The sequence below is a fragment of the Gallinula chloropus genome (genome assembly GCF_964237585.1).
Source record: "Gallinula chloropus genome assembly, chromosome: 12".
In the NCBI taxonomy this organism is placed as follows: domain Eukaryota; kingdom Metazoa; phylum Chordata; class Aves; order Gruiformes; family Rallidae; genus Gallinula; species Gallinula chloropus.
In genome coordinates, this window is record NC_140097.1 from 13,825,254 (window position 1) to 13,852,071 (window position 26,818).

At 51.2% G+C, this 26,818-nt stretch overlaps 1 protein-coding gene across 1 annotated transcript in view; it reads left to right on the plus strand.

Moving 5' to 3' along the window:
• Positions 1–25,760, plus strand: part of CHST13 (carbohydrate sulfotransferase 13) — a 50,346-nt gene extending 24,586 nt beyond the window's left edge. Inside the window, exons 4-5 of the mRNA XM_084269434.1 lie at positions 21,122–21,204; positions 24,419–25,760. Coding sequence (XP_084125560.1) covers positions 21,139–21,204; positions 24,419–25,264 — 912 coding nt within the window. The 5' untranslated portion in view covers positions 21,122–21,138 and the 3' untranslated portion in view covers positions 25,265–25,760. The remainder of the gene's footprint in view (positions 1–21,121; positions 21,205–24,418) is intronic.
• The last annotated feature ends 1,058 nt before the right edge of the window (positions 25,761–26,818 follow it).

The window sequence follows — 26,818 nt, forward strand, 5'->3', positions numbered from 1 at the left end:
AGTGATTTGACTGAGGTGCTGCAGAGCACTAGTCCCTGGCCCTACGGATGCACCTAGACCAAGTGAGAATGGCCCTGTGCAACACACTTATTAGTTGTCAGTCACTGGAACAGGCTACTCAGGGAAACGGTGAAGTCACCATCTGTGGAGGCATTTAAAAGATGTGTAGATGTGGTGCTTAGGGACATCGTTTAGTGGTGGAACTGGCAGCGCTGGGTTAATGGTTGCACTTGATGATCATAAAGGTCTTTTTCATCCCAAAACACCTCTGTGGTTCTATGATATTAGCAGACCTTTGCAAACCAGGGAATTTTTTTTTTTTTTTTTTCAGGACAGGAAAGAGCCTATTTTAGGCCTCAGTTCCTCCCCATTGTTTAAATGTATTTTCAGCCTGAAGTTCAGGCGCTGCCTTGGGACGTGAGCATGGTTCAGCCAGCAAAGTCTTTCTGAGACTGGGTCATGTTTGCAGCTGGCTGACACATGTCTTCAGCCTTCCAGATAACAAAGGTTGCACTACCTTCATCCTGGCTAACGCTGCAGGCACAGGCAGGGATGTGAAATCTAAGAGGCCCTCAGAGATGATGCTGTTCTTGCTGTTCTGTTACATTTCCTTTTGTTGTGGGGCAGTTTTGCCTAGCTCAGATTCCCAGACTCAACACTGTGGAGCCCAGGATGCAGCCGTCACCCTTTTAAGGAGCCAGCAGGCAAATGCAGTGCTCAAGGTACAGTGATGTTTATCAGCCAAGGTGTTGGGCAGCACAGGCTGGAAAGCCATCAGATCTGCTGTGCTGGAAGAAGACATGAAATGCTGTAGCTGTGACATGTCGTGGCAGGAAAATCTGCCTGGTCCAGTGCTGAGAGCAGGGCAGTAATGAAGCCCATCTGCTCCTGAGGGCCAGGCTTTTCACGAGGAATGCTTTCTCTAGTCCTTCTTGGCTTTCTACGGTTTCCTGAGAATCTCTGGTACGTGCAAGAGGTTTAGGAGGAGGAAGGAGGCAGCTCAGCATGCCGGGAGTTAACTCTGTGCCTGCAGGAGGGATTCCATCTCCATGGCCCTGCCAGGTGGATCCAGCCTTTACTGGCCCTGCATCCCTCTGGCATCCCAGCCTGGCCGTTGCTCTCTGGCAGCACATTGTACCCACGTTTTCTGCTTTGTTCCCACTCCCTAAAACTTAGTACTCCTATTTATCCTGCAGAAAGGACACCCCAAAACACATCTTCTGTGGTGGTAATCAGAGGTCTGAGGCTGGGAGATGAGTGCTCATGCAGTGGCCAGGGCATGCCCAGGGGTGCTGGGATTTATTAGGTGTTGGATATTCTTTCTTGGTCCTTGCTTCCCACATACATCTGAATGGAGAGTACGAAAACCCCTCCATCCTAATCCCAGAGCAAACACAGCTGTCTTTCCCAGGACTTGGGATCAGAAGCCAAGACACTACAAAGGCATTAGGTGCTTAACTTGCGTTACTCCCCCTCAGAGCTGAGCACCCAAAGAAGAGCTTAACTCCCCAAATACCTCCGTGGGGCCAAAGTGGGGACATTTCACATTGAGGCTTTGAGGCACAGCTGGGAAAATTCCCAAAACTTCCCTTGTTAAAAGGCAATGAAAGACTATGAGCAATCTGAGAGGGAGGGAACATCTCGCTGAGTAGCGCTGGTGGCCTGGAAGGACTGGGGTGAAATTGCCATGCACAGGTCCTGCCTTCACTGCACAGCTTGCACTGATGCTGACAACAGAGACAAGGGGAGCTACCCTAAGAGTTGGGGGTATTTCCCCCCCACACTTTGGTAAAATCATTTGTGGGAGGAGGGGAGTGACTGAGGTCGGTGGAGAGTTGAACCCCATGTGCCCAGCCTCTGGTGTCCACGTCAGACCAGGCTGCTCTCCCAGACATACACCTGCACCTGTAGAGTTTGTGTTGCTGTAAGCCAGGACACCCTGCCTCTGTCTCCTGTCCAGATCTGCAGCTTTGGGACAGGCTTACATTGAACTACAAGCCCTCTGCGATTTCTTCACTGTTTCACATGGATCTTTTCAATTTTCCCTTCAAATGCAGCAGTCCCCTTGGCAGCAAACTCATTTCAGCAGGGTTTGATGGTAGGAGGTGTTGCTAAATGCAGTACCTACACACGCTCCTGCCCTGTGCAGATGTCTCCCTTCCCTGATGCCCATCTCCAGATGCTGGGATCCTTGATTCATTGCTGACTGTCATGGTTTATTCTGACCAGCCCAGTTTTTGCTCTGTTGCAGGTTTGCACCCTGTAAATTATCCAGTAAAATCAGTTGTAGAGCTCAGATAAATAGGGTTCAGCCCCCAAATGTCTCCTCTGCAGCCTGGACTCACTCTGCTCCCCATTTCCCAATTGCCAAAATCTGGGAAGCCAAAATCTCAATCTAAGTTAAAGCCCTATGTGGGCAAAGGTGGGACAACAGAGCTAGCTGTTCTGTACCCCTAGGAGCTGGGTGGCCACTGCTGAGATAAACTGTTCTTTCTGCATGTCCTTCAGAGGACATCACACAGCGTGGGAGGCAGCATGGGGATTTGGGGTTTGATTTTGTTTCTCTTACAGTTTTAATGAGGCAGGGAGCAAATGCAATGCTTCATTTATTGTGTTGGGAGGAGGGTGTGATGCTCTGAGGGAGCACACGGCATGTGTGGGACAGGGAAGGGGAGCAAAAGGACAGGGAAAAGCGGCTCTGTGTGAGACAGGTCCTGTGCAGAAGTGATGCCCAGTGTGTGCTGGTGCCAGTTGCACCTCAGGCCTTGTGCTGTCAGGAGATGTGGTGTGCTGGCTGGACAACAAATGGGGGCTGTAGTGGCACTGGGACATCTGCAGACCTCGCAGGAGGCAGCACAGCTGGTTCCAGCAGCAGCCACCCGTGTGTGTTCCCCTCTGCATGGAGTCAGGCAAGCCTAGGAGACCCAGTAGCCAGATGAACCTGCAGCAGCTAATATCCTTGACTGCCACCCCTCCATTTAACAGCCCCTGAATTCCTGCTCCCTTCTTTCTGGGCCAAGTCTGGCAGGGTACAGCGTTGCCCTGAAGTGTGCTTTCGGGGGATGCTGTTCAACCTGCAGTCAGCTCCGCAGAACCGTCACTGCACACGTGCTGCCCTGCAGCTGGAAAATACATCTCAGTGTCAGCCCAGGCACTGCTGTCACCCACCCTGGGCAGCTGCCTAAAAATGGCTTTTCAGTACGCAGGGTCTGTGAGCAGCTGTGGGGGAGCACACGTGGGATCTGGACCCCAGCTGCACCGCTGGAGATCTGTGTTGAAGCTGGTGCTGCCCTGCTGTCCCACCCAGCCTGGCAGGAGACGTGGATGTGGGGACATCTTTACTCTAGCTTGCTGGTAGACAGGTTGGTGTGAGGCAAGCTGAGCTCTCCCCTAACATGTCTTTTGAATGCTGTTGAGCAGGTTTTGTTTTTCCCAGCCCCTTTGCAGCAGCCCTTACTGGGATGCTGGGCTGAAAATGCCTTCTGATCCCTCCCTTGGTCACCCTTTCCAGTTCGCATCTCTTGAAGGCTCAGAGGCAAGGACCTGCAGAAGCCTGAATTTTGTTTCTAGATAGACCAGATCTTCCTTCCTTTGGAAAAGAAATTTGAAATGTGTTCAGGTGGCTCGAATCCTCTCCCTTAAGTTGGAAGTGCTGGGACAGGACTGAGCAGGTTTAGCTTTAGGGCATGGAGGTGTCCAGCCTTGAGCTAGCCAGTGGGAAGTCCTGCAGCCTGGCAGAGGAACAGGCCTGGCTGCTTGTTTTCCCCACAGTGCCCCATAACTCTTAATATTTAGATGAACTTTGATTAGTTAAAACAGTTGTAAATTTGTAGACAGGCAGGCTGATGGGATTTTGGTTGGAAGAGCTGGGAGTTGGTCTTTCCTGGAAGAAGAAAGCAGTTTTTCTCACCACTTGTTGATACTGTAGCAGCTCTGTCACCCTTGGGTTCAGCAGCTACATGTGTTGCCGAGGTGGCTCATCACCATCTCCTCATGCAGGAAAGCCTGGCCGCAAAACCCACATCCTTTGGTAGCTGTGCTGAGAGGAAAAATCACCATTTGGTATGAAAAATGGTTGAGTGCCTGGTTTTGAGGGTGCAAGTGTGTGGATTCAGTGTCTTACTTTTTTTTTGCCATCCTAGTTACATACAGCACCATGTGCAGTCTCCAGTCCTTCCCTGCACAGCAGCAAGAGCTTCCTGCCCCTATAGTTGGGAGCACCAGCCTTTCCCAGCCCCACGGACCAGCTTCTTCAAGCCCTGTTTGCCTCTTTCTCTGTCAGTGTGTCCTGCTTCCCCTCCACCTTATCAATGATCCTCCCTGATGCACGGGAGCAATGAAAGACAAATGTTTGTCTGATCACTGTCACCGAGCCCATGTGGCGGTGTGTCACATTGTGAAGCTGTTTCCGCAGCTGGGAGATGCTGTGAACCACACTGCCCCGGATCTGAGTCTGGTGATGTGGTTGGGTGAGTCTGATACATGGCCGTGTAAACACAGCGTGGCTGAGCACAGGTGCTGGGACCTGCTGTCCTGAGGAAGCACCCGATGCTGGTGAGAACCAACATTTTCATAATGGAACTTAATGTTCATAGACTTCCCCAGACCATTATCCAGAAGAGATCTTCTGCTTTCTACCCAGAAAGTCTCTTCTGAAGCTGTCACTGTCTCTGCAGTGGCTCAAGTGACAGAGCAGCAAGTCCCTAGCCTGGACAGGCGCTGGCACCTCCACCATGGTGCATGTGCATGGAGGAGATGTGTCAGTGGACGTTCTGGACCTGCGCAGCAGTGCACAGGGCTTACGATCACCCATGGATCCCTTCCCATCCCATGTCACCACTATGGTAGGGAGGGATTCTGAGGCCACAAGCCCTGGCTTCTTGTCACAACAGTGCTCACAGCTTATTCTTCCCTTTGTAAATGCCACCATTAATAGACCTGCAACTGCTGGCTGCTCTCCCATCCCATCTGGGGAGGAACAGTGGCAGTGGGTATGAGCCAGCCGCTGGAGTGGTCTCTGCAGAGTTTCTGTCCCTATGGATTTGCAACCTGATGGCTTGCATGAAACCTGATCCAAGCCTGCTCTGGGGCCAGATGTTGCCTCACTGCTCCGTGCTGTGAATTACTAACCTTGCAGGAAGATGGGTAATATTGACATGAGGTTCAAAGGTGGTGTTTGTTTGGAGCCGCTCGCTGTGGGTGTCTTTGGGGCTGGCTCCTCTGCTCGACGGGGCTTCCTCCAAGGCAGGGTCCTGGGAAATTAGCACAAACTAATCGGAGGTCAGAAACTCCTCAGCCATTCCCTGTCCCTGTTCTTATTGTGATGCCCTGTAAGCATGTGACTCTGCCCCCTCCCCTGGCCATGGGGAGTGTCTCTGCATGGTGGGTAGGTCGTGTTTCTCCATGGCACAGGAAGGCCACGAGTTCAGTCCTGCACACATCTGCAGAGCCAGGCCACTCCTTTTAGCAGGAGTAGCACATTCACAGCTGGATCTTTTCCAAGTGTACTCCTGGCAGTATCTGAGAGATTGATTTCCCTTCAGCGTAATAGGATCAGCAGACACAGGCACCGTGAGACTGAAACAAGACTGGTGACTCTGGTGGAGTTTTGCTTCAGATGCCCATGAACACCTGCCACTGGGTGGGTATAGGGTGGGTACAGGTGTGAGACCCCCAGTTCCCTTCCTCCTGAGGTCTCCCTTAGACCTTGCCCATACCCTACAAAAGGGAAAGAGATGTTTTCAGAGCACCCGCTGCTATCAGCCATCCTCAGGGCTTAGCCAGCAGCAGGGAGACAGACCCAGAAGCCACCCAGACAAGTTGCTACCAGTGATGCTTGATCCATTGTGTCTCAGTGCTGCAGTGCTGCTGGAGATGTTTGTATCCTCTGTTAAACATGCTGGCTAGGGAGACAGGGCTCTTTGGTGGCCTCAGGCAATGCTCACTACTAACTACTGCAGAAGTAGGCACAGTGAGAAAGAAGTTAGGTGCTGGAGATAGTTCTCCCTAGTCTCCAGCAGGCTGCAATTAGCTACTGTCCTCTGCAAGCTCAGGCATCTCTTCCACACATTGTAAAGCCTCTGTATCTTGTGGCAGTTCATGACCTGCTGTCCCGCAGTCAGGCAGGACACAGGCCCTCAGCTTCTTCCACTGAGATTGGAGGGCCCAGAGCTGTGGAACATGGCCAGGGAGGGAGTGGCTGTGTGCAAGGTGGTGGGTGTGTTGGGAAGGGTTTGTGTTTTTCCAAGGTCCACTTGTTGGGACTTTCATCAGTTCCAGATGCACGGAGCTGACAAGACAGGTTGAAACACATCCAGTGGGCAAGTCGTTGACCTTAGAGGGACTTCATTTGTGCTCCTATGTATGTAGGTAGCCTATGTGCAGACAGCACAAACAACATCAGCCTGGCCCAGGCCTGACTGCAGGCAGGTTTTGAGAGTCCAGCCTGATCCCCCAGCACCCCGGCTTGCCGTGGCCTCAGCCCCTGAACAGAACACAGCAAGCTGGTGCAGATAGGCTCTTGGCTTGGTAGGTCCATCCGGCTGGCTGAGCTCAAGAGCTTGCTGCAGCTGTGGCTTGCCTGAGCCTGCCCCTGCAATGGAAGCCTGCAGCTGGGGGTGTGCAGGGGAGAACTGGGTCCCTGCTGCAGCCTCGCCAGTTGAAAGCCAGCCCCTGTGCATGGGATCTGTGCCTTGGCACTGCCAGCGCGAGCCCTTCTGCTGCAATTCCTGTTGAGCAGCAGACTGGAAAGGAGGAGTTTATTGACAAGGAATGGAAATGCAGGCAGTTCAGCCTTGCATTATATATGCAAGCAGCCAGCCGGGGCCAGGAGAGCGACAGGCATAATGGGGAAGAAAAATTGCTCTTGGAAAGCATCTCGCTTGGCTTGTAGGAGGAATTAACCGTATAAAAACAGACGGTTGCATGGTACTTACGCACAGATACTTTATTTGCTCACAGAGACCATATTCCTGCTGGATACTGTTAATTTTCTGTTTCCTATAAAGATCTCAATCACAGTCCTTGTGACAGCAGAGAACTAGGCACGTTGCCCCAGTGAAATACATCGCCCTCACCTCAAATGCCTGTGATCCTCCTATTAACCCTTTCTGTTACCTGCCTCAGGCTGATACTGGGTAACCAGAGCCTCCTGCTACCAAGAGGACTTGTGGGTATAGGTGGAACCATTGAACAGGACAGTGTCCAGACCAGCTGCTGTTGGCTTTGGTCCTTCTCTGATCCCCAGAGATGATGCTGTGGCATTTGGCAGGTTGCTTTAGCAGTTGGATTCTTTCTTTCCCTCCCTGCATGATTTATTGTAAGCTAATCCTCTAGCTGTCACCCTTTTCCATCACTTGATTAGTTTCCCTGGCTGATCCTTGACCCAAGTTGGAGTAAGAAAGACTTCACTGAAAAACAGAGCCTGAGCCATGCTCATCTCTGGTGGGGAGGGATTCACACAGCCAGGGGTTAGATGTGTGTACCCACCGCTATGTCTGGGTATGGCTGGTGACACCATGATGGTCCAAGAGGTGCAATTGGTAAGAAATGAAGAAAAACTACTTTCAGAAACATAGAGGAAAAGTAAGCTGTGTAAGAAGGCAGGAGTGAAGAGAGGAAAGAGCTTTCTTGAAGCTTTATAGAAAACAAGGAGCTTACATATATAATTTTATTCTCTTCCTAATGGCAATAACTTCTTCCTAAGTAAACTTCTTAGAATCTTCAGCATCAAGAGTAATGCTCCAGTAGTTTAAAAGCATCTCCAGCACCCAGATCTCTGAATCATAGTCGCTTCTGGAGCCAGTGACTGCCAGTCCCTACACTGGCTTGGGTACGGCCAGCACTTGCTAAACAGGAGACATCTGGCTGAAGCCTGGACAGAGCAGGGATTTCAGGTTTCAGGACTCTTTTCCAGGCAATTGTTAAAGGCTGGGCAGTCTCCTGTTAGGGGTGGGGAAAGAAAAAAAAGGCAAAATACAGTTAAGAAAAAATAAAGTTAGAGTATTAAGTTAGATTATTATGTTCCTGCCCAGTGCGTGTGACATGTGGTGGAAATCTAAACTAGTGCAGGATGTTCAGACCCCATCTCACGTCAAGAGTTTAATGTTCTTTTTTGTAAAAGCTTAAGAAAATACAGGCATCTGATGACACTCCCTCAGACCTCCCAGCTGCCTTTGTGGCTGCTGTCCGAGCAGTGTGTACAGCATGTGGAAGATGGAGTTGGTTGCAAAACCATTAATGCTGGACCTTCTCTCAGCTCCAGTGTTAACTGCAGAGTGCTGAGTTTGCACTGCAGATACAAAGCTCCGTGGGCTGGGTTTGGCGTTCAGGTATGAAAAGCAAAATGCACACGAGTCCATTGTCTCTCCTGGGATGTGCCCCTCTGAAGGGCTGGGGGGCTGTGTGCAGGGTGCTTTCGCAGGTCTCAGGTGGTGGAACGTCAGCACTGGTCCTTTTTAAATCTCTAGGAGGTTTAATAGAAATGGACAGTGGAGATCATGTTGTCAGCAGCCATCGCCACATCTCTTTGGAGCGCTTTCAGCAGAGGCCTCCTTTTTTTTAGTGGCTTGGGGAGAAATCCCAGTAGCTCTGAATATTGGAGTGCTGTCCCCCTCACATCCCACACCCCACGTGGCATTGGATGGGGCATGCAAGCTGTTGTGTGGCAGTGGTTGATCTCACCTAGCACTGTGTCTCCACCCACAGTCTGTGCCAAGGGGACAGCAGATCCTGAGGAGTAAGAATGAAGAAGATGCCTACAGGTATTTTCAGGATCCTTTCAGGGGAGGATAGGGATGTTGGTGTGAAACAGGTCTTACCATCACATTTCTATGCCAGCCCTGTGTGCCATTGGTCAGAAAGCCCTGTTCTGGTGTGATTCTTGGTCAGAATCTTGGTTGGGAGATGTCTGAGCAAGAAGAGGAGGTACTGAGAAGTTGGTGTGACTGCATTTGAGAAGGGATTAGCCACAAAGCTGCTGCCTCTGTCTTGCAAGCCCTTCAGGAAGGCATCTGCTGTTGTTCCTTGGCACAGTGGCATTGCCTGCCCTGTAAGGTTGCTGCAGCATTTGGAAGGCTGTGCTGAGGTCTTTTCCAATGCAAGTCAATGTGCCTGTGTTGAGCTGGATCCAGGTGGAGAAACCTGAACTCTGGTGGCACTTAGTGCTGGTGGGACTTTGCCCAGAGGCCAAATCAAAGTCCCATGTCTGCTGTTTGCAGTTTTTATTGCATCCAGCATTAAGTCATCAAGCATGGAAATGTTTGTGGGTAGGTGACAGTCATGAACATGGGGCATTGCAACCCCAAGGAAGAGGGAGTGTCCATCTGCCTTTTGCCAGCAGGCTGGAAACCCTGGGAGTGCATTTAATGCACTTAGGGCTCCTGGGCTGTCCTTACACTAGTCTGCCCTCATATTCTGTTCTGAGAGCCCTGTACAGGGAGTAATTTGCACCTTCTGGGTGGTGTAAGGGCTCCGATATTGGAAAGATGGTGATGCAGCTCTGCTGCCAGTCCCTCCCTGATGCCACATGCCAGAGACACTCCTGTCCTGTCAGTCACAGACAGCAGATGACTGCATACAGGCATCAGAGGTCTCATGTACAGGTGGGGGCAGGTGTCCTTGGAATTTTGGTCCTGCTGCAGTTCCCTAAGGCAGTGTGTTTCCACCCACAGACATTCACAACCCCTGCTGCTTCTGGCAGGCTCGTCTGTCCCTGTCTGGCTGGAACGAGAGCAGGACATGTAGTCACCCTTCTGCCTGGCACTTCCCATCCATTACTTTCCATAGAGAATAGCTTAGGCCCTTCTTCCACACCCTGAGTTAACATTTCCTGGAGGCATCACACCCCCTTGTCCCTCTTTTGCCCATGAACTGCTGCCTTCCAGCCAGCAGGACACATCCCGAGAAGAGTGAATGATTTTTCCTGCTGAAGGCCGTGCAGTCTGTTGAGTTATCCCTTGTGAAACAGTGACTCATTGTCCCCTCTTAGAGTGTGTTTCTTGGCTCGGGGCAGGCTGTCATTGCTGCCAGGGCGCCTGGCTGCCATTGCCATCCAGTTGTGCCACACAGTCCTGGGACTCTGGAGAAGCTGCAAAGCGATGATTAGTGCAAACGAGGGTATTATTTGTAGGGGGTGACACCTCCTTTCGTCTCCTCCCCAGAGGAAGTCATCCCAGGCACTGAGGAGAGACCATGCACGTCTTGTAATGGTGCAGTCAGGGGATCCCAAACACTTAAGATCTCTGTGTGTGTAGGAACTGTGTGGTTTGAGGGTGGAAATTCTGCAGAAGGGTTTGTCTCAGTGGATAGTAGCTGTGGAACGTGCATTTGGTGGAAAGAGGTTGGAAAATGCTCCTTTTCTTCTTGTCTAGGAGGCTTATCCAGCTGGGCCTCCTCAGAGTGGGAAGTGTCACCTTCCTCTTCAGAGGAACATGCCTGGGAAAGAAGTGCTGACAGTGCATCATCAGCATAGAACTGGGTACTGGGGATTGCCCTGTCACCTTCAAGAACCGTCTGTGGCTGTTTGGAGTCGGGCCTAAGTAGTTTCCCAGGAAGTCAAAAGGGTCATTTGGGGAACAGGGGGAGATTTCCAGGGCAGGAGAGTTGGGACATGCTTTAGCCAGGTACTGTAGAAGAAAAAGAGGGTGGACCATTGTGCAGCCTTCATTCCTCCACTGCCACTTTCCCTCATCCTGCCCTGAAATGATACTTCATCAGGGCAGCCGTAACATCGCTTCTGGGTGACCCTGGTGCCTGTGGTGCTGCAGAACCACCTTCTCCCACAAGCAAATGTGAGCTGATGGGAAAGGAGATTTGTCTTTCACTGCTGCAGGTTGTGGTGCCTGTTGCATGTGGGCTATTCCATGTGTAAACCTCCTCATCTGCACGTCCTGTCTTGCCCTGCTCAGGTTTGCCTCCAAGCTGCTTTTATTTGTGGTTTTCCCCTTTGCTTTGTGGGAACCCTCACAACGTATCTCTGTTTAGCCCTTTGCAGTTTTTAAGTGCTGGGAGGTGAGCAGTGTGTGGGGAGATTTCATTTTTTGGTTTGGCTGTTTCAAAAGGGCAAGGGTCGGGGCGGGGGGTGGTGGTAGAAAATGTGTAGCCGTGGGAAAAAAACCCTAAGCTCTCAAGCATCCCCACGCTGCTGGGACTTGGTTCTGTCTGATTCCACCAAGTTCACGTCACTCAATTGGTTTAATTTCTGCTGAATTAAACTGCTTTAAGCCAAGACAGTGTGAACTGCTGACTGGAGCATTCTCCCTTCCCACGGGGAGCAGACCTGGCAGGCTGGGCTGCTGGTACCGGGGTGTCTCTGGGCATCATCCTGTACTTGGCTTGTCGAGCAGAAACTCTGAACAAGGCATACCGTGCTCCTTGAGCCAAAAGTTCCAGTGATCTGTTGCTCAGTCCCAAAGTGAGCAAGTACTTGTTTTCCAGCCCACCCTGTTGTGTGGGTGGTGTTGAGCCATATATGCACTCATAGCAGCAGTCTTGTAATGGTAAGAGAAATTAAATCCCCATCATTAAGGTCTTTGAAAGACAAGCAGATGAGCTTCAGAGCTTCTGTCGTGTGTGTGTTTTACTCCCCTGGTTGGAGATGGGGCTTTGCTGTAGGAGGTTATGAGGCTGCCAACATCCAGATAGTGGCTGTGCTTGAAAATACAGTTATATAAAACCAAGCTACCTGAGGGCAGGTTCTGAGCCTGAGGGTCAGGATGCAATGCTGGTGAGAGAAGACACTTAGCTGGTGGTTTCAGAGGGACAGCTGAGCTTCCAGAGCTCATGCCAGTGCCTGAGGGTTGCGGCTCAGCTGATTACGCAGGAGAATGACATTATCACACGGTGGTTTTGCAGGGAACAGGGATGTGCCTGCCTGCTGACCTGCTCAAGGAAGCAGGAGCACAATGGTGACTCTAATCCTGCCCTTCTCATACGCTACATTAGCCTGGCTGGGTTATCTGGGAAGACTTTACTCCAAGACCTCTGCAGGGGTACAACCAAGGGCTCCTCTTGGAGGTCCTGTTCCTAATGCTCCCATTGCTTGTCCCTCCAGGGAGAGTGTACAGCATCGGGGCATCAGTTGGTTCCTGCTGCAGATGGGTGGGCACCCTGTGTTGTTCTTTCCACCATCCCTAGCCAGCCAGCTCAGCAGCATCCTGCCCCTTGGCTCTGCTATGTCAGAAAATGCTCTGGAGCAAGCGAGGAACCCTTGCTCCCCAGGATGCTCTGGGTTGTTGCTGTGCTGCAGGCAGTGGGAGAGGAGCTGGCAGGAGCAGCCCTGACGGAGAATGGAGGATTATTCCCTTTCCCTAACAAGTGAGCCAAGCCAGACGTCTCCGACAGACTCCACGCCGCCTCTACCTCAGCAGAGAGAAATGCAGAGCCAGCCAGCCTTTACCGAGGCTTGGCCCGCAGAGCAGAGGGCAGGCTGTCGGGAATAGCCTGTGTTATATATTACCGGCTTGTTTGTCAGCTGAGGGAGTATCGGAGGTGGATGGTGGTGGGTCTGCCAGTGACCACACTGCCAGGGCTGTGTTAGGTGACAACCTGTTGTCTGTGTCCATGTAACCTCCTGCACAGGAGTCCCTCACTGCTGCCCTGCTGATGGGAACGAACGGGCGTCTCTGTTCTGAGCCTCTGCAAGAGGATGCTGTCACAAAGCAGAACAGACAGAACAAACCATAACTGTGGAGAAAAACACCATGAAAAGAGAAGCAAAGATGAGTAGGGCCACAGGGGCATTTCCCAAGATGCAGAGGATGTGGGTCTGGAACAAGAAATGTATGTTTGTATTGTAAATATTAGAGCTACAGAGTTTTGCGAGTTGATGCCAGCTCCCCTCCATCACTCCTCCTGCTCAGCACTCACTGGCACAGCCCCAGGATAAACAGAAGAGGTCAAATACAGCGTTCACTCCAAAGGAATCTCTTGTCTGCCACGTGGAAGCTGTGCAAGGTGGGCTCAGCTGGGGCTGTCGCAGGTCAGTGACTGAGCTCTCCCCTTTCCTGTAAGGCACCTGCTTGGGGAGCAGTGCTGTGCGTGGGAGAGATGAGAAAGCATGTATTTTAATTGTTCTCCATAGGGCTCATTGCTTCTTGCCATTGTTTGTGCCCATCTGAATATTGCTGTTCAGCTTGAAATGCTCCATACCCCCAAAACATGTAGTCCTGTCTGTGCTTCGCATCTTCCTGCCAGAATGGGGCACGGATACTGCCTGCTCCCTCTGTGCATGGCCAAGGGGCACAATCTCCTACCTCTGGCGTGTCAAGTGCAGGGATACCCATTTGCTGTCTAGGGGACACACCTCAGCTCTGGAGGTATAGGAAGAAACCTGGCCTGCTACTGGTAAGAGAACTCCTTCCAAATCTGCTCAGCCCCACTGGGTCTCACTGACAGAGGCAGCCAGACAGGTCTGAAACACCTCAGGCATCCCCTGGTTCTCTCACTGATACCCAGAAAGGCAGTGCTTGGGGCTGCACTGCTGAACAAGTACTTGCTTGAGCTCTTCCTATGCAGTTGTCTTGTTATTGTTTCGGTTTTGGGGTCAGAATAGCAACTGTGGTGTCCTGCAGGTTCAGGGATCAATGTTCTTAGCTGTGACTGATGCTCTTGGCTCTCCCCAGCGGGAGGTACAGCTCCCACACTTGTACTGCCACTCTGCTCTGCAGCCCCAGCCAGGTCTCCAGTGTCTGCTGCCCACCCTACATTTCCCACATGATGGCCTCAAGTCCCATGCCCCACATCTAAAGTGTCTGGGGTGCTCCCTTCTCCCTTGGGAGCCCTGGGAATGCACATTTTCCCAGTGGTGCTGCAAGATGGTGAGGGACAGCTTGGCAGTGACGCTCGGTGTGACATGGCAGTGTGACAGAGGATGAGGGCCTCTGTCTGTTTACAATCTTTAAGACCAGCAAATCAAGCAGGCGCTGCTGGCTGAGCAGAAGACGTACTGGGACACATCTTGCTGCACTCTTGTGTTGTGGTTACCCCCTCATCACAGCCTCACACAGCAGCCGTGTCCCGTCCCCCGCCTCCACACCCATCCCCATTCGTGTGGGGATCTTCTGCCTTTGGCAGAGAAGTTGCTCAAAAAACTTGAGATTTCTGGGCAGCTCCTCAAGCCACTGAGCTGCTTCTGGGGGCAAACACCTGGATGAAGCCCCACTGGTGACATGTCCTGCTTCTCGTTTCACTTGTAGCTCCCCAGCGGAGGTGGTTATGTCTGAAAAGATGCATTTAAGCAAATCGAGCATGTGGCTCTGTTAGATTTATCTTCTTCTCTAACATTTTAACTCAGCCTCTGTTGTCTACATCCACAGCTTTTCAGGTGCAGTAAAAATGAGCAGTCACAGGAATCTATGTATAGTGGATTTGCCTCTTTACTGAAGGCAAAAATTTGCGTTCCCAAATCAAAACCTCCCTGTAAGAAAAAAAAACAGTAATGGCTTTTGGTTCTAATTCCCAGTGGTGCTTCCTTAGCTCTCAAGTGCACGAGGATGCAAGTGCCAGGATTGCCACACTTTTTTACAGCAGCACAAAGAAAGCAGCTGCTGATTCAAGCCTCTTTGCCATCAAACCGAGGTCACCACTTTCAGCGGTGTGGGGTCTAGAGTGTTGTGGTGGAGTTTTGGTGTTTGGGATCCCACATCACCCTCCTTTTTAAAAGTATATTTAAAAAAAAAGAAGCTCAAACGAAGCAAATGTGTTTGGGATCCCACATCACCCTCCTTTTTAAAAGTATATTTAAAAAAAAAGAAGCTCAAACGAAGCAAATGTGTTCTCCACCAAGGACCCAATAGTTCTGTTTCTTCCAGGCAGGGCAGCTCATCACACCGCTGCTCTGGGCTTCAACTACTGCTTCCGCATGTGATTTCTTGGCCTCTGTGGCCTGGACCATCCTCACACAGTCAAAGTGCCAGCCAGGCAGTGTGTCCCAGGCTTTGCTATCAAACCATGAGGGAAAGCTGAGCTCAGTCTGTGGGAGCTGTCTGGATCTATCACTGACGCTGTCAAGTGCCATTTTCTTTTTTTCTCTCTCTTTTTTTTTTTTTTTCCCCTCTTGGATGTTAAAAGTGAAAATTGGACAGATTCGGCAGCCGGTGGCTGGAGCTGGGATTTGGCTTTGGATAACACAGCCTCAATATCCTTTCTTAAATTAGAAAGCAGGATCCTTCTCTGTGTCTCTTGGGTGCGGTTATTTTAACAGCGAGGAGGCTGTCTTCACGAGGCAGGGCTGCGTTGCTGCGGTCAGGGGTGAGCGAGCCATCACTGGTATGACCCAAGCGCTCACTCATCACCCGTGGCAGGTGCCGGAGAAGAGTCAAACCCAGCAACGTCTGGAAAACCTCATTGCTGTGCCCACAGAGAGATCCAGGCCCTAATTTCTGGCTCTTCCAATGACTGACTTTAAGCAAGCGCTGATCCCTTTATGCCACAGAGCTCAGAGTGTTGTAATACTGTTCCCACCATAAAGTTGTCTTTATCCTACGCAGTATAGTTCAGCTGCACGGCTCACACCTGCCAGGCAGTCAAGTCATGTCACAAATGCCGTTTCCTATGTTCAGATCCAGAATCCATCACATTTGTGATGGATTTGATGGATTCACATTTGTGATGGATTCACATCCCATCCTTGAAGTTCAGAGTCGGGTGTTTTTTGCATTTTATTTTTTATGTCTGAGCTCATCCTTCAGATGCCCCCAGATCTCAGAGCCTGCCCTGAGAGCTGGCTCTTCCTACAGCACCTACCCCACTCGTGGGCTGGGAGTCACGGGCTGTAATTAGTGCTCAGACAGATCATTTCAGGTGGCCAGGCACCACGATTATTTTTTCTCTTTTTTTAGGTTATGCGCAGACACAACAGGAAGCGAAGCTGGGGCTGTGAGACAGCAGCGAGGAGACAGCGGTGGGGTCGGGATTAGCTCCTTGGGGCCTCTGGGGCTCAGAGTCACGTGCAAGCACGCCTGCTCGCTCTTCACTTTCCTTGGCTGGAGAACACTGAATCTCCAGGTTTTAAGCCTCTCCGGTGTTTCATATTGGAAACCAGGAGTGGAGCTTTTGGCTCCTCATACTCCCAGGGTTCAGCCCGGAACATCCCTGAAAGCTCCATCCTCCAGCCCAAAAGCAGTTGGGATTCCTCCTGCTGCATCTCGGCCAGACTCCCACTGATCTGGGGTTTCTAAATCTCTTCCTATCTGGTGCCTGAGCAAGTGGGCACAAAGACGTCCTGCATGTGAAACGCCCCATGTCTCTCTCTGCTGGCCCGTTCCCAGGGGACGGTCACATCTTGGCTCAGTTTGTAGCCACATCCAGCTCTTGCAGCCTCCATGGGTCACCCAGTCGGCTCACCGCCCTTCTCAGCAGCTCTGGATCTGCCTTGGTCCCAGGAGAGCACAGCATTCAGTACTGCAGCTGAAGGTCACTGATGCTACAGATAATAGTATTCATGCCCTTTTTTTGCTGCTATGGCAGATATCTCACCTGATGTTTCAGGTCTTCATTTGCCTTTTTTATGACTGTCGCACTGGCAGCTGATGGCCCAGAACTAATGCATCTGGGGCCTCCCACCACTTCCAGCTGCAAAGTAGCAGAAACTGCTGAATTCCAACATTGTAAATCTATTGAATTTCCATTCCCCTGGTCCAGGAAGAAGCTACGAAGCTTCAGTTTCCCTGGTTGGTGTTTCAGTCTCTTCTGGCCTGGCAGCTTTGTCCATCGCCACTATCTTTCTAATTTTATGTCAACTCATTCCCAAAGTATTGATCCCAAAGCCAATCTTGGAGATATTTTACTAGAAAGCTGCCTTCTGCCCAGCATTTGCCATTTAAATGCTGCCTAATTTCTGGTTTCTCGTGTCCCTTCTAGTTCACCTTTTAAACTTCATCTTTTTCTGTAAGTACTTATTTCCTGTGGTATGTCATATCTCATGCATTATGTATTTCTGGGTGAAGATCCACTACAGAACATTTGATCTACAGAAACAGCTTACAGACAGACTAGGTTGCATGGGTGTAAGCTGTGCTTGGTAGACCATTTTTATTTTATTCCCCTTTCCAGTGGCACCCACACCTTTTGTTTTCTTTCCTTCAGACTGTTTTCTGGAGCCGTGGTGGGGCTGATGTCAGCCTAGCAGGCTTGTTGCTGCCTGTATCCTGTCTCCTAGCCAAACCCTGCAATTCAGCTGCTGGATTTGCTGTTGTGGTTGCAGAAAACCTCCCTCTGCAGTTGAGTTTCTACAGCCAAAATGTTTCACTGGTGCTTCCAGAAGTCTGGGATGGGCATGATCCAGTCTTTCCCTCACTTCACACATGTCTGGCTGGCTTTGCAATCAACTAGTACACCTAAATATTTACAGCTTTAAAATCTATTCCCTTTTCCAAAGAGAGCTGGCAAGTCATTGAAACCCTCGATCCTGCTGTGGTATTGATGTCACACAGCTGCAGGAGAATAGCTTTGGTTTGGATGGGACAGCACTAAAGCCTGGGCTCTAGGGGGAAAGAAGGAGGGAACACGATGCCGTTTTAATCTCCAAAGACCGAAAGCACTTGTTATACCGGAGGCTCCTGAAACATGCCTGAACTCAGGTGTTTCAAGCTGTTCTTATTCAGTGATTTCTGGTCCATGTTCCTACCTTAGCAAGGGGCTTTTGGTCTCTTGCTCTGCTTCATTCCTGTTCCCTTGCCTCATCCTTTGAAGATGTAAAGGACAAATGTGATAGTTCCTTCTGCCTGTCTCAGTTTTGGTTTTGGGTCATAGGCATACACTGCCTTGGTACTTGTTATCCACAGGGTCATCCAGCGCTTGCCAAGGGCTGATGTTTTCTCCCCATTAGAAACTTGATATAACTTGGCTAAGTGACATCCCTGCTTTCGGATGTAGTTGTGGCATGCTAAAATTTCCAAGGATTACCATTGCATGTGGTGGAATATCAGTAACAAGCTACAAAGTCAGGAGGAAAACCAGAATGCAAAGATCTTGGCAGGTCTCTCCATGATTGAAGATCCTGCTGTACTCGGGGCCACAGTGCCAAAATGCAGCACAGGCCATTAATTTACTCTGATGATACTCCCCCCTCAGCACGGTCACATATTTCAATATTCCTTGGCCTTCCCAAACTTCCTGGAGTCCCAGGAGCATCCCAGGGATGGGTAAGCCAGCGTACAGGGGATTTGTACAGGGGATGGGGTGATTGACTCACTCTCAGCATGAAGTGGAAGAAGAGGCATGTGTGAATACCATTGCCCCTCTGCCCCCTCCCCCTCTGCTCCTCACATTCCAGGCTGCATCCCAGATCTGATGGAAGAAACAGTCACAAATCAAGAATTAAGCCTTTCCCCGGCTCCCCCTCTCTCCAGCTGTGCAGTTGAGCCAGCTGTGGAGCCCCTTGAGCTCCTCCTCCCTAAGGTGGGCCATTGTCTGCTTAGGGCAGGTGGTGAAGGCAAGGACAGGATGGGGAGACAGCCTGGGATGCAAGAATGCTGTGGCGTGGCACGATGGGGTGTAACAACTGGGGAAGAGGGGTTTGTGTTCAAATGACGATGGAGTTGTGTTCATAGATCTGTGTGGTGAGGACCTGGGGTCTCGTCTGGTGATGGGGAGTGTGGTGCATCGGCAGAGATGTTGCAGGTGCTGCGGCTGCTGGAACTTTTTTCCCTGGAACTCTGTGTAGCATGAGCATCATGGGGATCCTAGGAGGTTTATTGCTGTCTGGCTGGCTTGTTCTCTGCCAGACCTTGCACTGGGAAATGCCTGGAGGAAACCCATTGTGCAATACTTCTGCTGGGGCAGTTGGTGAGAGACGGGCAAGGCATAGCCTGGCCAGGCTTGTTCCCCTGCCTTAGCAGCACCAAAAGCGGTCAGAGCATGGAGCTGACCTGCCCGACCTCTGCTCTCTCCCCCCTTCACTGCAGATTTGCTTTTTGTTTGCCTGAAAGAGCCTCCTGCTGCGCCAGCCCGCTCCTCCTGGGCCATGACCTGACCCTGCACGGGCGATGAAGCCTGTCCCTGGGAATGTCTTTCCACGTGCCCCTGCGCCACGAGCAATTTGCATTTCTAGCAGCTCTGGGTCAGCCTTGCTTATGTCCCTCGTAAGAGAGGTTCTGGTTGATGCACGTGTTTAATCTGAAAAACAAACGCCTCTGCACTGCTTTCACTAAATATAGGACAGGGGCTGCTGTGGTGCAGGGTGTTCGCAGCGGGGGTCACACCCTTAAACTGAACAGGACTATGTCAGCCCTGCATAGGAAAGGGAATTCAAGTTTAATGCTCTCTACTTGCCGATTCCAGCTGCCTGTGATGAGTTCTCAAGGTCAGTCTAATTCCCTGTCATTTGCAGAAGGCTGAGTGTGGAAATGTGAAACAAGACTCTGCTGGGACGAGCATCTCAGCCCAGTGCTGTGTACGTTGGATCTTCCTCTTATCTCTCATTAGCATGGGGCCATTTTACCCTCTTGCGGGGTAACTGATGGAGGGGATTGAGGAAGAAGCCGTGCCTTCTCGTTGAGTCACTTCTCGATCAATCCAGGGCTGCAGGAAGTCTCATTTCCCATCAACGCGCAGGCGTACGTGAACAGCTGATGAAATCTGTGAGGTCAGGCAGTCATTTCCCCCTAATTACAGCTCCAGGAATGAATAATGTTTAGCTTAGACCCTGGTGACTTTGTGCTTTGGAGCAGTTTTTGTGTAAGCAAAATAGAAGCACATGAAAATGGAGATGGGATTTTGATTTTTTTAATTTTTGTTCTGGTTATTTTGGTTAAAAAGATCCCATCTGGGGCTTGTATAACAAATTTGGTTTTGCTTGGTGATGGTCAGTGAATTAAAAGATTCAGAACTCCAAATTGTTACGCAAAAAGCCTTTGTGTTAGAAAGAATCATGTTGTAGGAAATTGTTTGTGAGATGCTCTTCCCTCCATCATATGTGCCCCTTGGATTTTAGAAGGTCCCCATAGGACCAGGAGCTTGGAGGACCTGAAGAACCTCCCAGGCCACCATCTCCTTAACACCGCGTCCTATCATCCACTTCAGAAAAAAACATCCTCTTCCATTTTAAAACTCACAGTGTGAGTTCTTCCATGTAAGTCAGCACCAGGCCTGAACAACCTGATGACTAGAAACCTTCTTCTCATATTAGAATTGTGGAGAGGTTCTGACACAAGAAGCAGAGGGTGCGTGAGAGGTGGGACAGCTGCTTGGCCATGTTACTGCAAGCGAGCCTGTGACCATGTTGTGGCTGGCTCCATGCGTTCGGTTTGGGATAGTCATGAGGTTGTGCCCATGTTGTGCTGCAAATCGGTCCCTGGGGCTGAGGGATGGCACCTGAAGTGGATGCTTCATAGCCTGGGAAGTGGTTTCACCCCTACATAATTTATGAGCACGAGACCTTGAGCATCTGTCACCAACCCGGTCTCCGGCACCACGTTCGTGGCCAGATCCAGGTTTGGTGCTGCAGTAAGCAGTCCTCCAACATCAAACCAGCCAGTCTGCATGGCAGGGAAGGGGTGACTGTCTTCAGCTTCAAACACTTGAGGAGATACTGCTGTTTAGAAAGGGGGGAAAAGAAAATAGCGAGTAAGAACTTAACTCACGGCTGTTAGATGAAGCGTCTGAGCAATTTGTCTGCTAATGACCGTGTCTCTGAGCCTGGAAATGCAAACCCTGAGTCCACAGGAGCTCAGCATGGAGCTGTCAGTGTTGGATCTGCCCCTTATCGCTGCTGAGCACGGATGACATCCCGCCCGTTGTGAGGCCACGCAGATGCTGGTCGGGGTCCTGTCGCCTCCTGGGCCATTCCCTCGCCAATGCAGCCTGCAGGCACTGGCATTTCCCAGCTGCACATGGATCAAACTGTTCCCAGTTGCTTTGAAATTGTAACAAGCTGTTGTCTTTATTTATGGATTTTTATTTGTTTAAAGGTCAGGTTGGGACCTTTTGAACCCGAACTGCAGGCTTTGTTAAAAACTAAGGGTGAGGGGGCAAGAATTGCTTGAGTATCTTGTCCCAGAGCCCAACAGATTTGTCTTTTCTAGGGGGATGTTGCCTTATCCCAACCTGAGCATCTCCAAAGAGGGTGAGAGAAGCAGCCCCCCCCCTCCAATCCCTCTGACTTTTCTCATTCCTTTTCCAGCCACAGCAAACAGGGGTATGAGATCCACCTGGCAAGGGAAGGCTGGTCGCAGCCCACTCCAGGCCCTTTACGAGAGTGACCAGGTAAGGGGACAGGGAGAGGGAAGTGGGGTGGTGAAGAGAGAGTGGGGCACTGGGAGTTGACCCCCACCAAGGTCCCTGCTCCCAAACCTTTGATTGTGTTTGGAAGAGAAGACCACACCACTTTAGGGAGTAATTGGTGCATAAAAAGCTGCTCGTGGCCCTTGCTGGTACCCAGGAGATTTTGCTGTCTGAGGATTTCAAAGCCAACTCCAGGCCATCCTAGCAGGGCAAGAGCATCACTGCTGCACTTCCTGAGCTAATAACTGCTAGATGCATCTATGTTGAATGCTACACACACACATATGTACATGCACATATGTATCTGTATATATATATATATATATACACACACACACACACACATATGAAGCTGGACCCAGTCATGAGGGGGTTATAATCCTGGGACATTTCAGTCCTCTTCATCACGCTGAGCTGTGCTAGCTACACGTGCTGAGACAGGGCAGCCAGCTACAGTCCAGGCAGGCAAACCGTCCCTTCCAGGTGGGGTCAGCAGGTCTCTCCTCACGTGCAAGTCTTCTGTAGGACAAGCCATGGTCACTGCTTCAGGCAGGGAACACTTGCCCTTGCCAGCCCCTGGTGCCTTCAGCCCAACTGGCATCAGCAAGCAGGCATCAAGGAAGGGGTCCCACGTGCCCTTCAGCAGCTCAGTGGCAGGTTGGGGGGTTGTGGCTGAAGGTGCAGAAGGTGTTTGTTTCCTTCTACCACTTTTCCCCTGGAGAGGGCAGTTTCCCCCCCATGACTTGCCTTTGCAGAGGGATCCTTGCCCATGGCGTCTCTGCAGGAAGTCCTGCAGGAAACCATTCTCCAGCTGGTGCAACTGGCCGGGCCATGGCCACATACCCCAGCCACCAAACGTGCCCTGATCTCCCCCTGTCCGCAGGGCAGCCACCTTCTGCAGCCCCAAGCAGCAGAGGGCAATGCCGGTGGTCCCTGCAGCTGGCTGCCATCGCCCCTGCCCCCCAGCAGTGCCCACTGCAGCCAGATTGAGCTCTTTGTCTTACTGCCTAGGGCGATGCTTTAATGTCTATAAGCAGTCGAATTACACTTGCTCTGGGAGAAATGGCAGATGGGAAGGTAGCTGGCCACGATGCCGGGAAACCCTAACACTGCTGGAATGTCACGGTGTTGTTTCCTTAAAAGTGATACTTAATTTCTCTGGCTTTTAAAGAAAAGGAAATGAGGGAAGCAATTTTTCTCTGGAATAACTGCAAGATGTGCACTTATTCCAGTGGGTGGGTGTTGAAAAGTAGTCACATTTATTTGTTGCCATGCCTGCAGACAGTGTCTGTCTGTCTGTCTGTCTCTCGTCCAATAGTTTTGAATTATGCAAGTTCAGAGACCTGAAAAACCCATGTTATTAAAAAGCTTGCTTTTTTTTTTAAGCACTTGCAAAAAGAGCTTCCAGTTTTAAAAGGTGATGGAGAGCCTCCAAACAAAAGAAAGTTCTGTTGAAAGATTTGGCTGTGTTACAAAGAGGTGTGCCATGAGACTGCCTCCTTAGCCATGATCATCACCTCCCCAGGTGCCATATCTTATTCATATCCAGGTAGCCAAAAATGTAAAGCCAGCTTTTGGCAGCAGTAAACCTGTTGATGTATATTTCCTCCATTGAAGCAATTTTCCCTTATCATCAGCCCCTTGGAAGCAGCAGGGATGGGATACTGTCTCCTGCCTCTGTCTCAGGTTACTGTCCATGCAGGCTCCTGGAGAAGATGATCACTAAGGTGACCTTGGAAAGGTTATTTCTTTGGTGGATGTGAGATCCAAAGGGTCCTGAGTGTGGTTCATCCCTTGCAGGAGGAGCTGTTTGACCAGATTTAGTGCTGTTCTGAAGGTGACAGGTCTGCTGGACCATACATGGGCTTAGCAGTTTGTCTCAGGATCCCAGCTCTGAGCAGGAGATTTACAAAGCCCCACCTCCACAATGTCCCATCTCCCAGGCTCTACTGCTTCCCAAAACCCTTATGGCCCCCCAGGGAGAGGTGAGGGTGCACTTGAATCTTGGCACAGGGTGTCCTTTGGCATGAATAAGCGATGACAGCTGTCAGCAGCAAGGATGTAGGTACCAAGGAGCTGGCCTGTGGCTGCCCTTCATCTTGAGGTCGCCACGTCTCTGCAGGCTGCAGCGACATTTGCCATGGCACACTATGACAGCGGTGGGACTGCCTTCACAAGCCCAAAGTGGAAGCCGCTGTCATCTTGCAACACAGGGAGGTCATTGCACTTCATTAGAGCAACAGCTCTGTGGGGTCAGAAAGGGTTAGCAAACAGGTGGTGAAGCCGTTAGGGCCACAACCACTGATGAGGCTGTTGGAGGTTCCCAATGATGACCTCAGGGCCGAACATGAAACGTCTCAACCCTCATGAACAAAACAAGGAGTGGGGAGGAGGATAGGACCCTCCTATTCTGAGGTGCTGGAAATAATTTCCTTTCCTGGGCGTTTTAATGATATATTTTTTTTATTTCTGATGGAAACTACAACAGGAAATGTCATGTTATAGAAACTGGAAGGGAGTTTGTGATGGGGCAGGGGGTAGGGAGGCTCTGGGCTCCTGAGAAGCCAATGTAGTACCTGCCAGGCCTTAATACAAAGATCACAAGGGATAAGGAAAAAGGACCATAGATGCACTACTTCTCTTCTCTGTGGATAAAGGAGGCTGTGACCAGAGCTGAGGCACTGGACTGATCTGTGTGGAAAAAAGCCCCTCAGGAAAAGAAATCCAAAGCACTTGGGAAGGGCCACCCCACCACCTCCAGCAGCACCTTGCCCCTCCCCATCACGCCCTGCCACTCCACCTCACCTTCAGCTCCCCGACTGATCCCCAGGGTCTGCCCATCAACCATAAAGACCATTTTCCTCCACCCATCTTCCTTTGCCTTTTCTTGGCAGCTCGTGTGCCCTTTTCGTTACACATGCCCACACTTGCGGGTCACATTTCTGCCTCCTGGCTGTGGTGATCCCTGCCAGCCCACAGGTGTAGGCAGCAGCGTGACACAGCGATGCCCTGCTGCAGATGGGAGCCCTGTGCTGGCAGTGGGGCTGCGCCGTTTGTCCCTGGAGGGATGGGCCACACACAAGCCCCTGGATTGGTGTAAGGGAGAGATTTAGGGGGCGAGGGGTGCTCTGTGAGACATGTTCTTGGCACAATCAGCTTGGGCAAAGTGGTGACCATCTCTCTTCTCTCTCCCCAGTTTGAACAGTCGTCGCTGCAGGCAGTTCACCAGCAGAGACGGGAGCTGTTGAGCAACGTCTGCAACCGTTACACCCGCAAGCGGCGTCTCCTGCAGCCAGATGACTTGCGGCACTTGGTGGTAGATGACACGCACGGGCTGCTCTACTGCTACGTGCCCAAAGTGGCCTGCACTAACTGGAAGCGGGTGATGATGGTCCTGACGGGGCAAGGCAAGTACCGGGACCCACTGGACATCCCCGCCAACGAGGCCCACATCTCGTCCAACCTGCGCACCCTCTCTGAGTACAGCATCCCCGAGATCAACCACCGCCTGCGCAGCTACCTCAAGTTCATCTTCGTGCGGGAGCCCTTTGAGCGCCTGGTCTCGGCCTACCGCAACAAGTTCACCCGCAGCTACAACACGGCCTTCCACAAGCGCTACGGGACCAAGATCATCCGGCGGCACCGGCAGGAGCCCAGTGACAAGGCCCTGGAGCGTGGGGATGATGTGCGCTTCGAGGAGTTCGTCTACTACTTGCTGGATCCACGGACGCAGCGGGAGGAGCCCTTCAACGAGCACTGGGAACGGGTGCATTCGCTTTGCCATCCCTGTATTGTCCACTACGATGTGGTGGGCAAGTATGAGACCTTGGCCGAAGACGCCAACTACATCCTGCAGCTGGTCGGGGCTGACACGAGCATCAAGTTCCCATCTTCATCCAAGACCACCAGGACAACAGATGACATGACAGCCCAGTTCTTCCAGGACATTAGCCCCTTCTACCAAAGGAGACTCTTTAATTTATACAAAATGGACTACTTGCTCTTCAATTACTCCATCCCCTCGTACCTTCGCATCCGATGAGGCAGGTGCTGGGGGGAGAGGCAAAGGAGAGCTGGGTAACTCTCATCTTGTCACAGTTCCTCTCCTCCCACCCTGTGCTCATCTCATCTCCTGGCTGATTCCACCCCTGTGCCATCCCCATTATGGTCTGCTCCACATCCTGATGCCTCGTTCATCCATGGTCTGGAGGGAGGACACCTCTCAAAACACTGGGGCTGAAGCTTCGTCTTCCCTCTTTCTCCCACCCTTCAACATCTACAGAGGATGGTGGTGGGACCAGACACTGCTGGGCAGGAGCGCTTGCTTTGGCTGGGGACTTTATTTTAACTAAGAGACTTCTCTGTAGATCCAAGTCTTGGGAAGGCCCCTTTTTTGGGCAGGATCCCTTCAGGTCTTTCTCCTCCTTACTGGGCTGTTTGGGGTGGACGTGGCATCTCGGGAGGCAGGGTGGAGTGTGTCAGAGACTTGCATAGAACCAGAAATAAAGCAATAATTTAATGTAAGCTTTTCCTTTTGTTTAAAATTGCTCCCACCTTTTCTTTTCACCTTGCTCTCCTCCCTCCTCCCCAGCTCCCTGACAAGCCCAAAGGGCTTTATTGTTGCTCTCCTTCCACATGCTCTGGGTTGGGATGCAAACTCCTCCAACCAGGTGCAGGTTTGTGGCAGGCACGGGCTGACAGATACAGCGATTCCACCTGAACTGCAGCAGCCAAGAAGGCACTGCACATGCCTGTGCATGTCTCCGGATTTCTGGTCAAATCCCATAAATCCGGGCCCCACATCTCCTGCGTTCCAGGAGCAGGTGAGAACTGTTTTGCAAAGCCACATGTATAGCAGGGGTGCAGGTGCCTGCTCGGATGAAGTCACATGCTCTGTGGTGCCCTGCCCATGGTGCCCTGCCCACAGCCCCACGGGGCTGGCAGGACCTAGTGGGCAGCACGGGCTCCTTGTCCCCAGCCACCATCTGCTCTCCTATGTGCAGCCGCAGACTCCACATGGGGTGGCCACATTGCACCGGGGGGACAGAGGAAGGTGCTGGGGCTTGTGAAGCACTTTGGGGAGCACTGAGCTTGGATGTGCGAGGCCACGATGGTAAAGGACAATGTGATGCTGGACTGGGAAGGCCAGAGAAGAAGTCTGTCTGTGTGCATGTGTGTCTGTGTGTCCATGAGAGAAAACTAAGGATAGAAAAGGGGAGAGAGACACCTAGGGGAAAACTCCCCTTTGGCTGGCTGGCTTCAGACAATTCATTCCTCAGAGAAAGAAATGGGGAGGAGGGGTTGAAACACAAAAGAAAACGACAAACCCAGTCCAAGGGTTTTAAATTAAAACCAGCCGAAGGAGCTGTATTCCTTCAAAACCATATTTCAGCCTTTCCTCTTGTCCGCGCGGCGTTGGGTCGGCAGCTGCCTTTGTAAATAAACACACCAGTAATAGGATTTGCTGTGGAGTGTATCTGCTGGCTGGGCTGCGAGTGCTTGACTTATTAGTGCAATACAATGGGAGGTTTTATCAACCCCCAGCACTCTCAGGCTCTTTTTAAAATAGACTGTTTTCATCTAACAACTTTCGGCT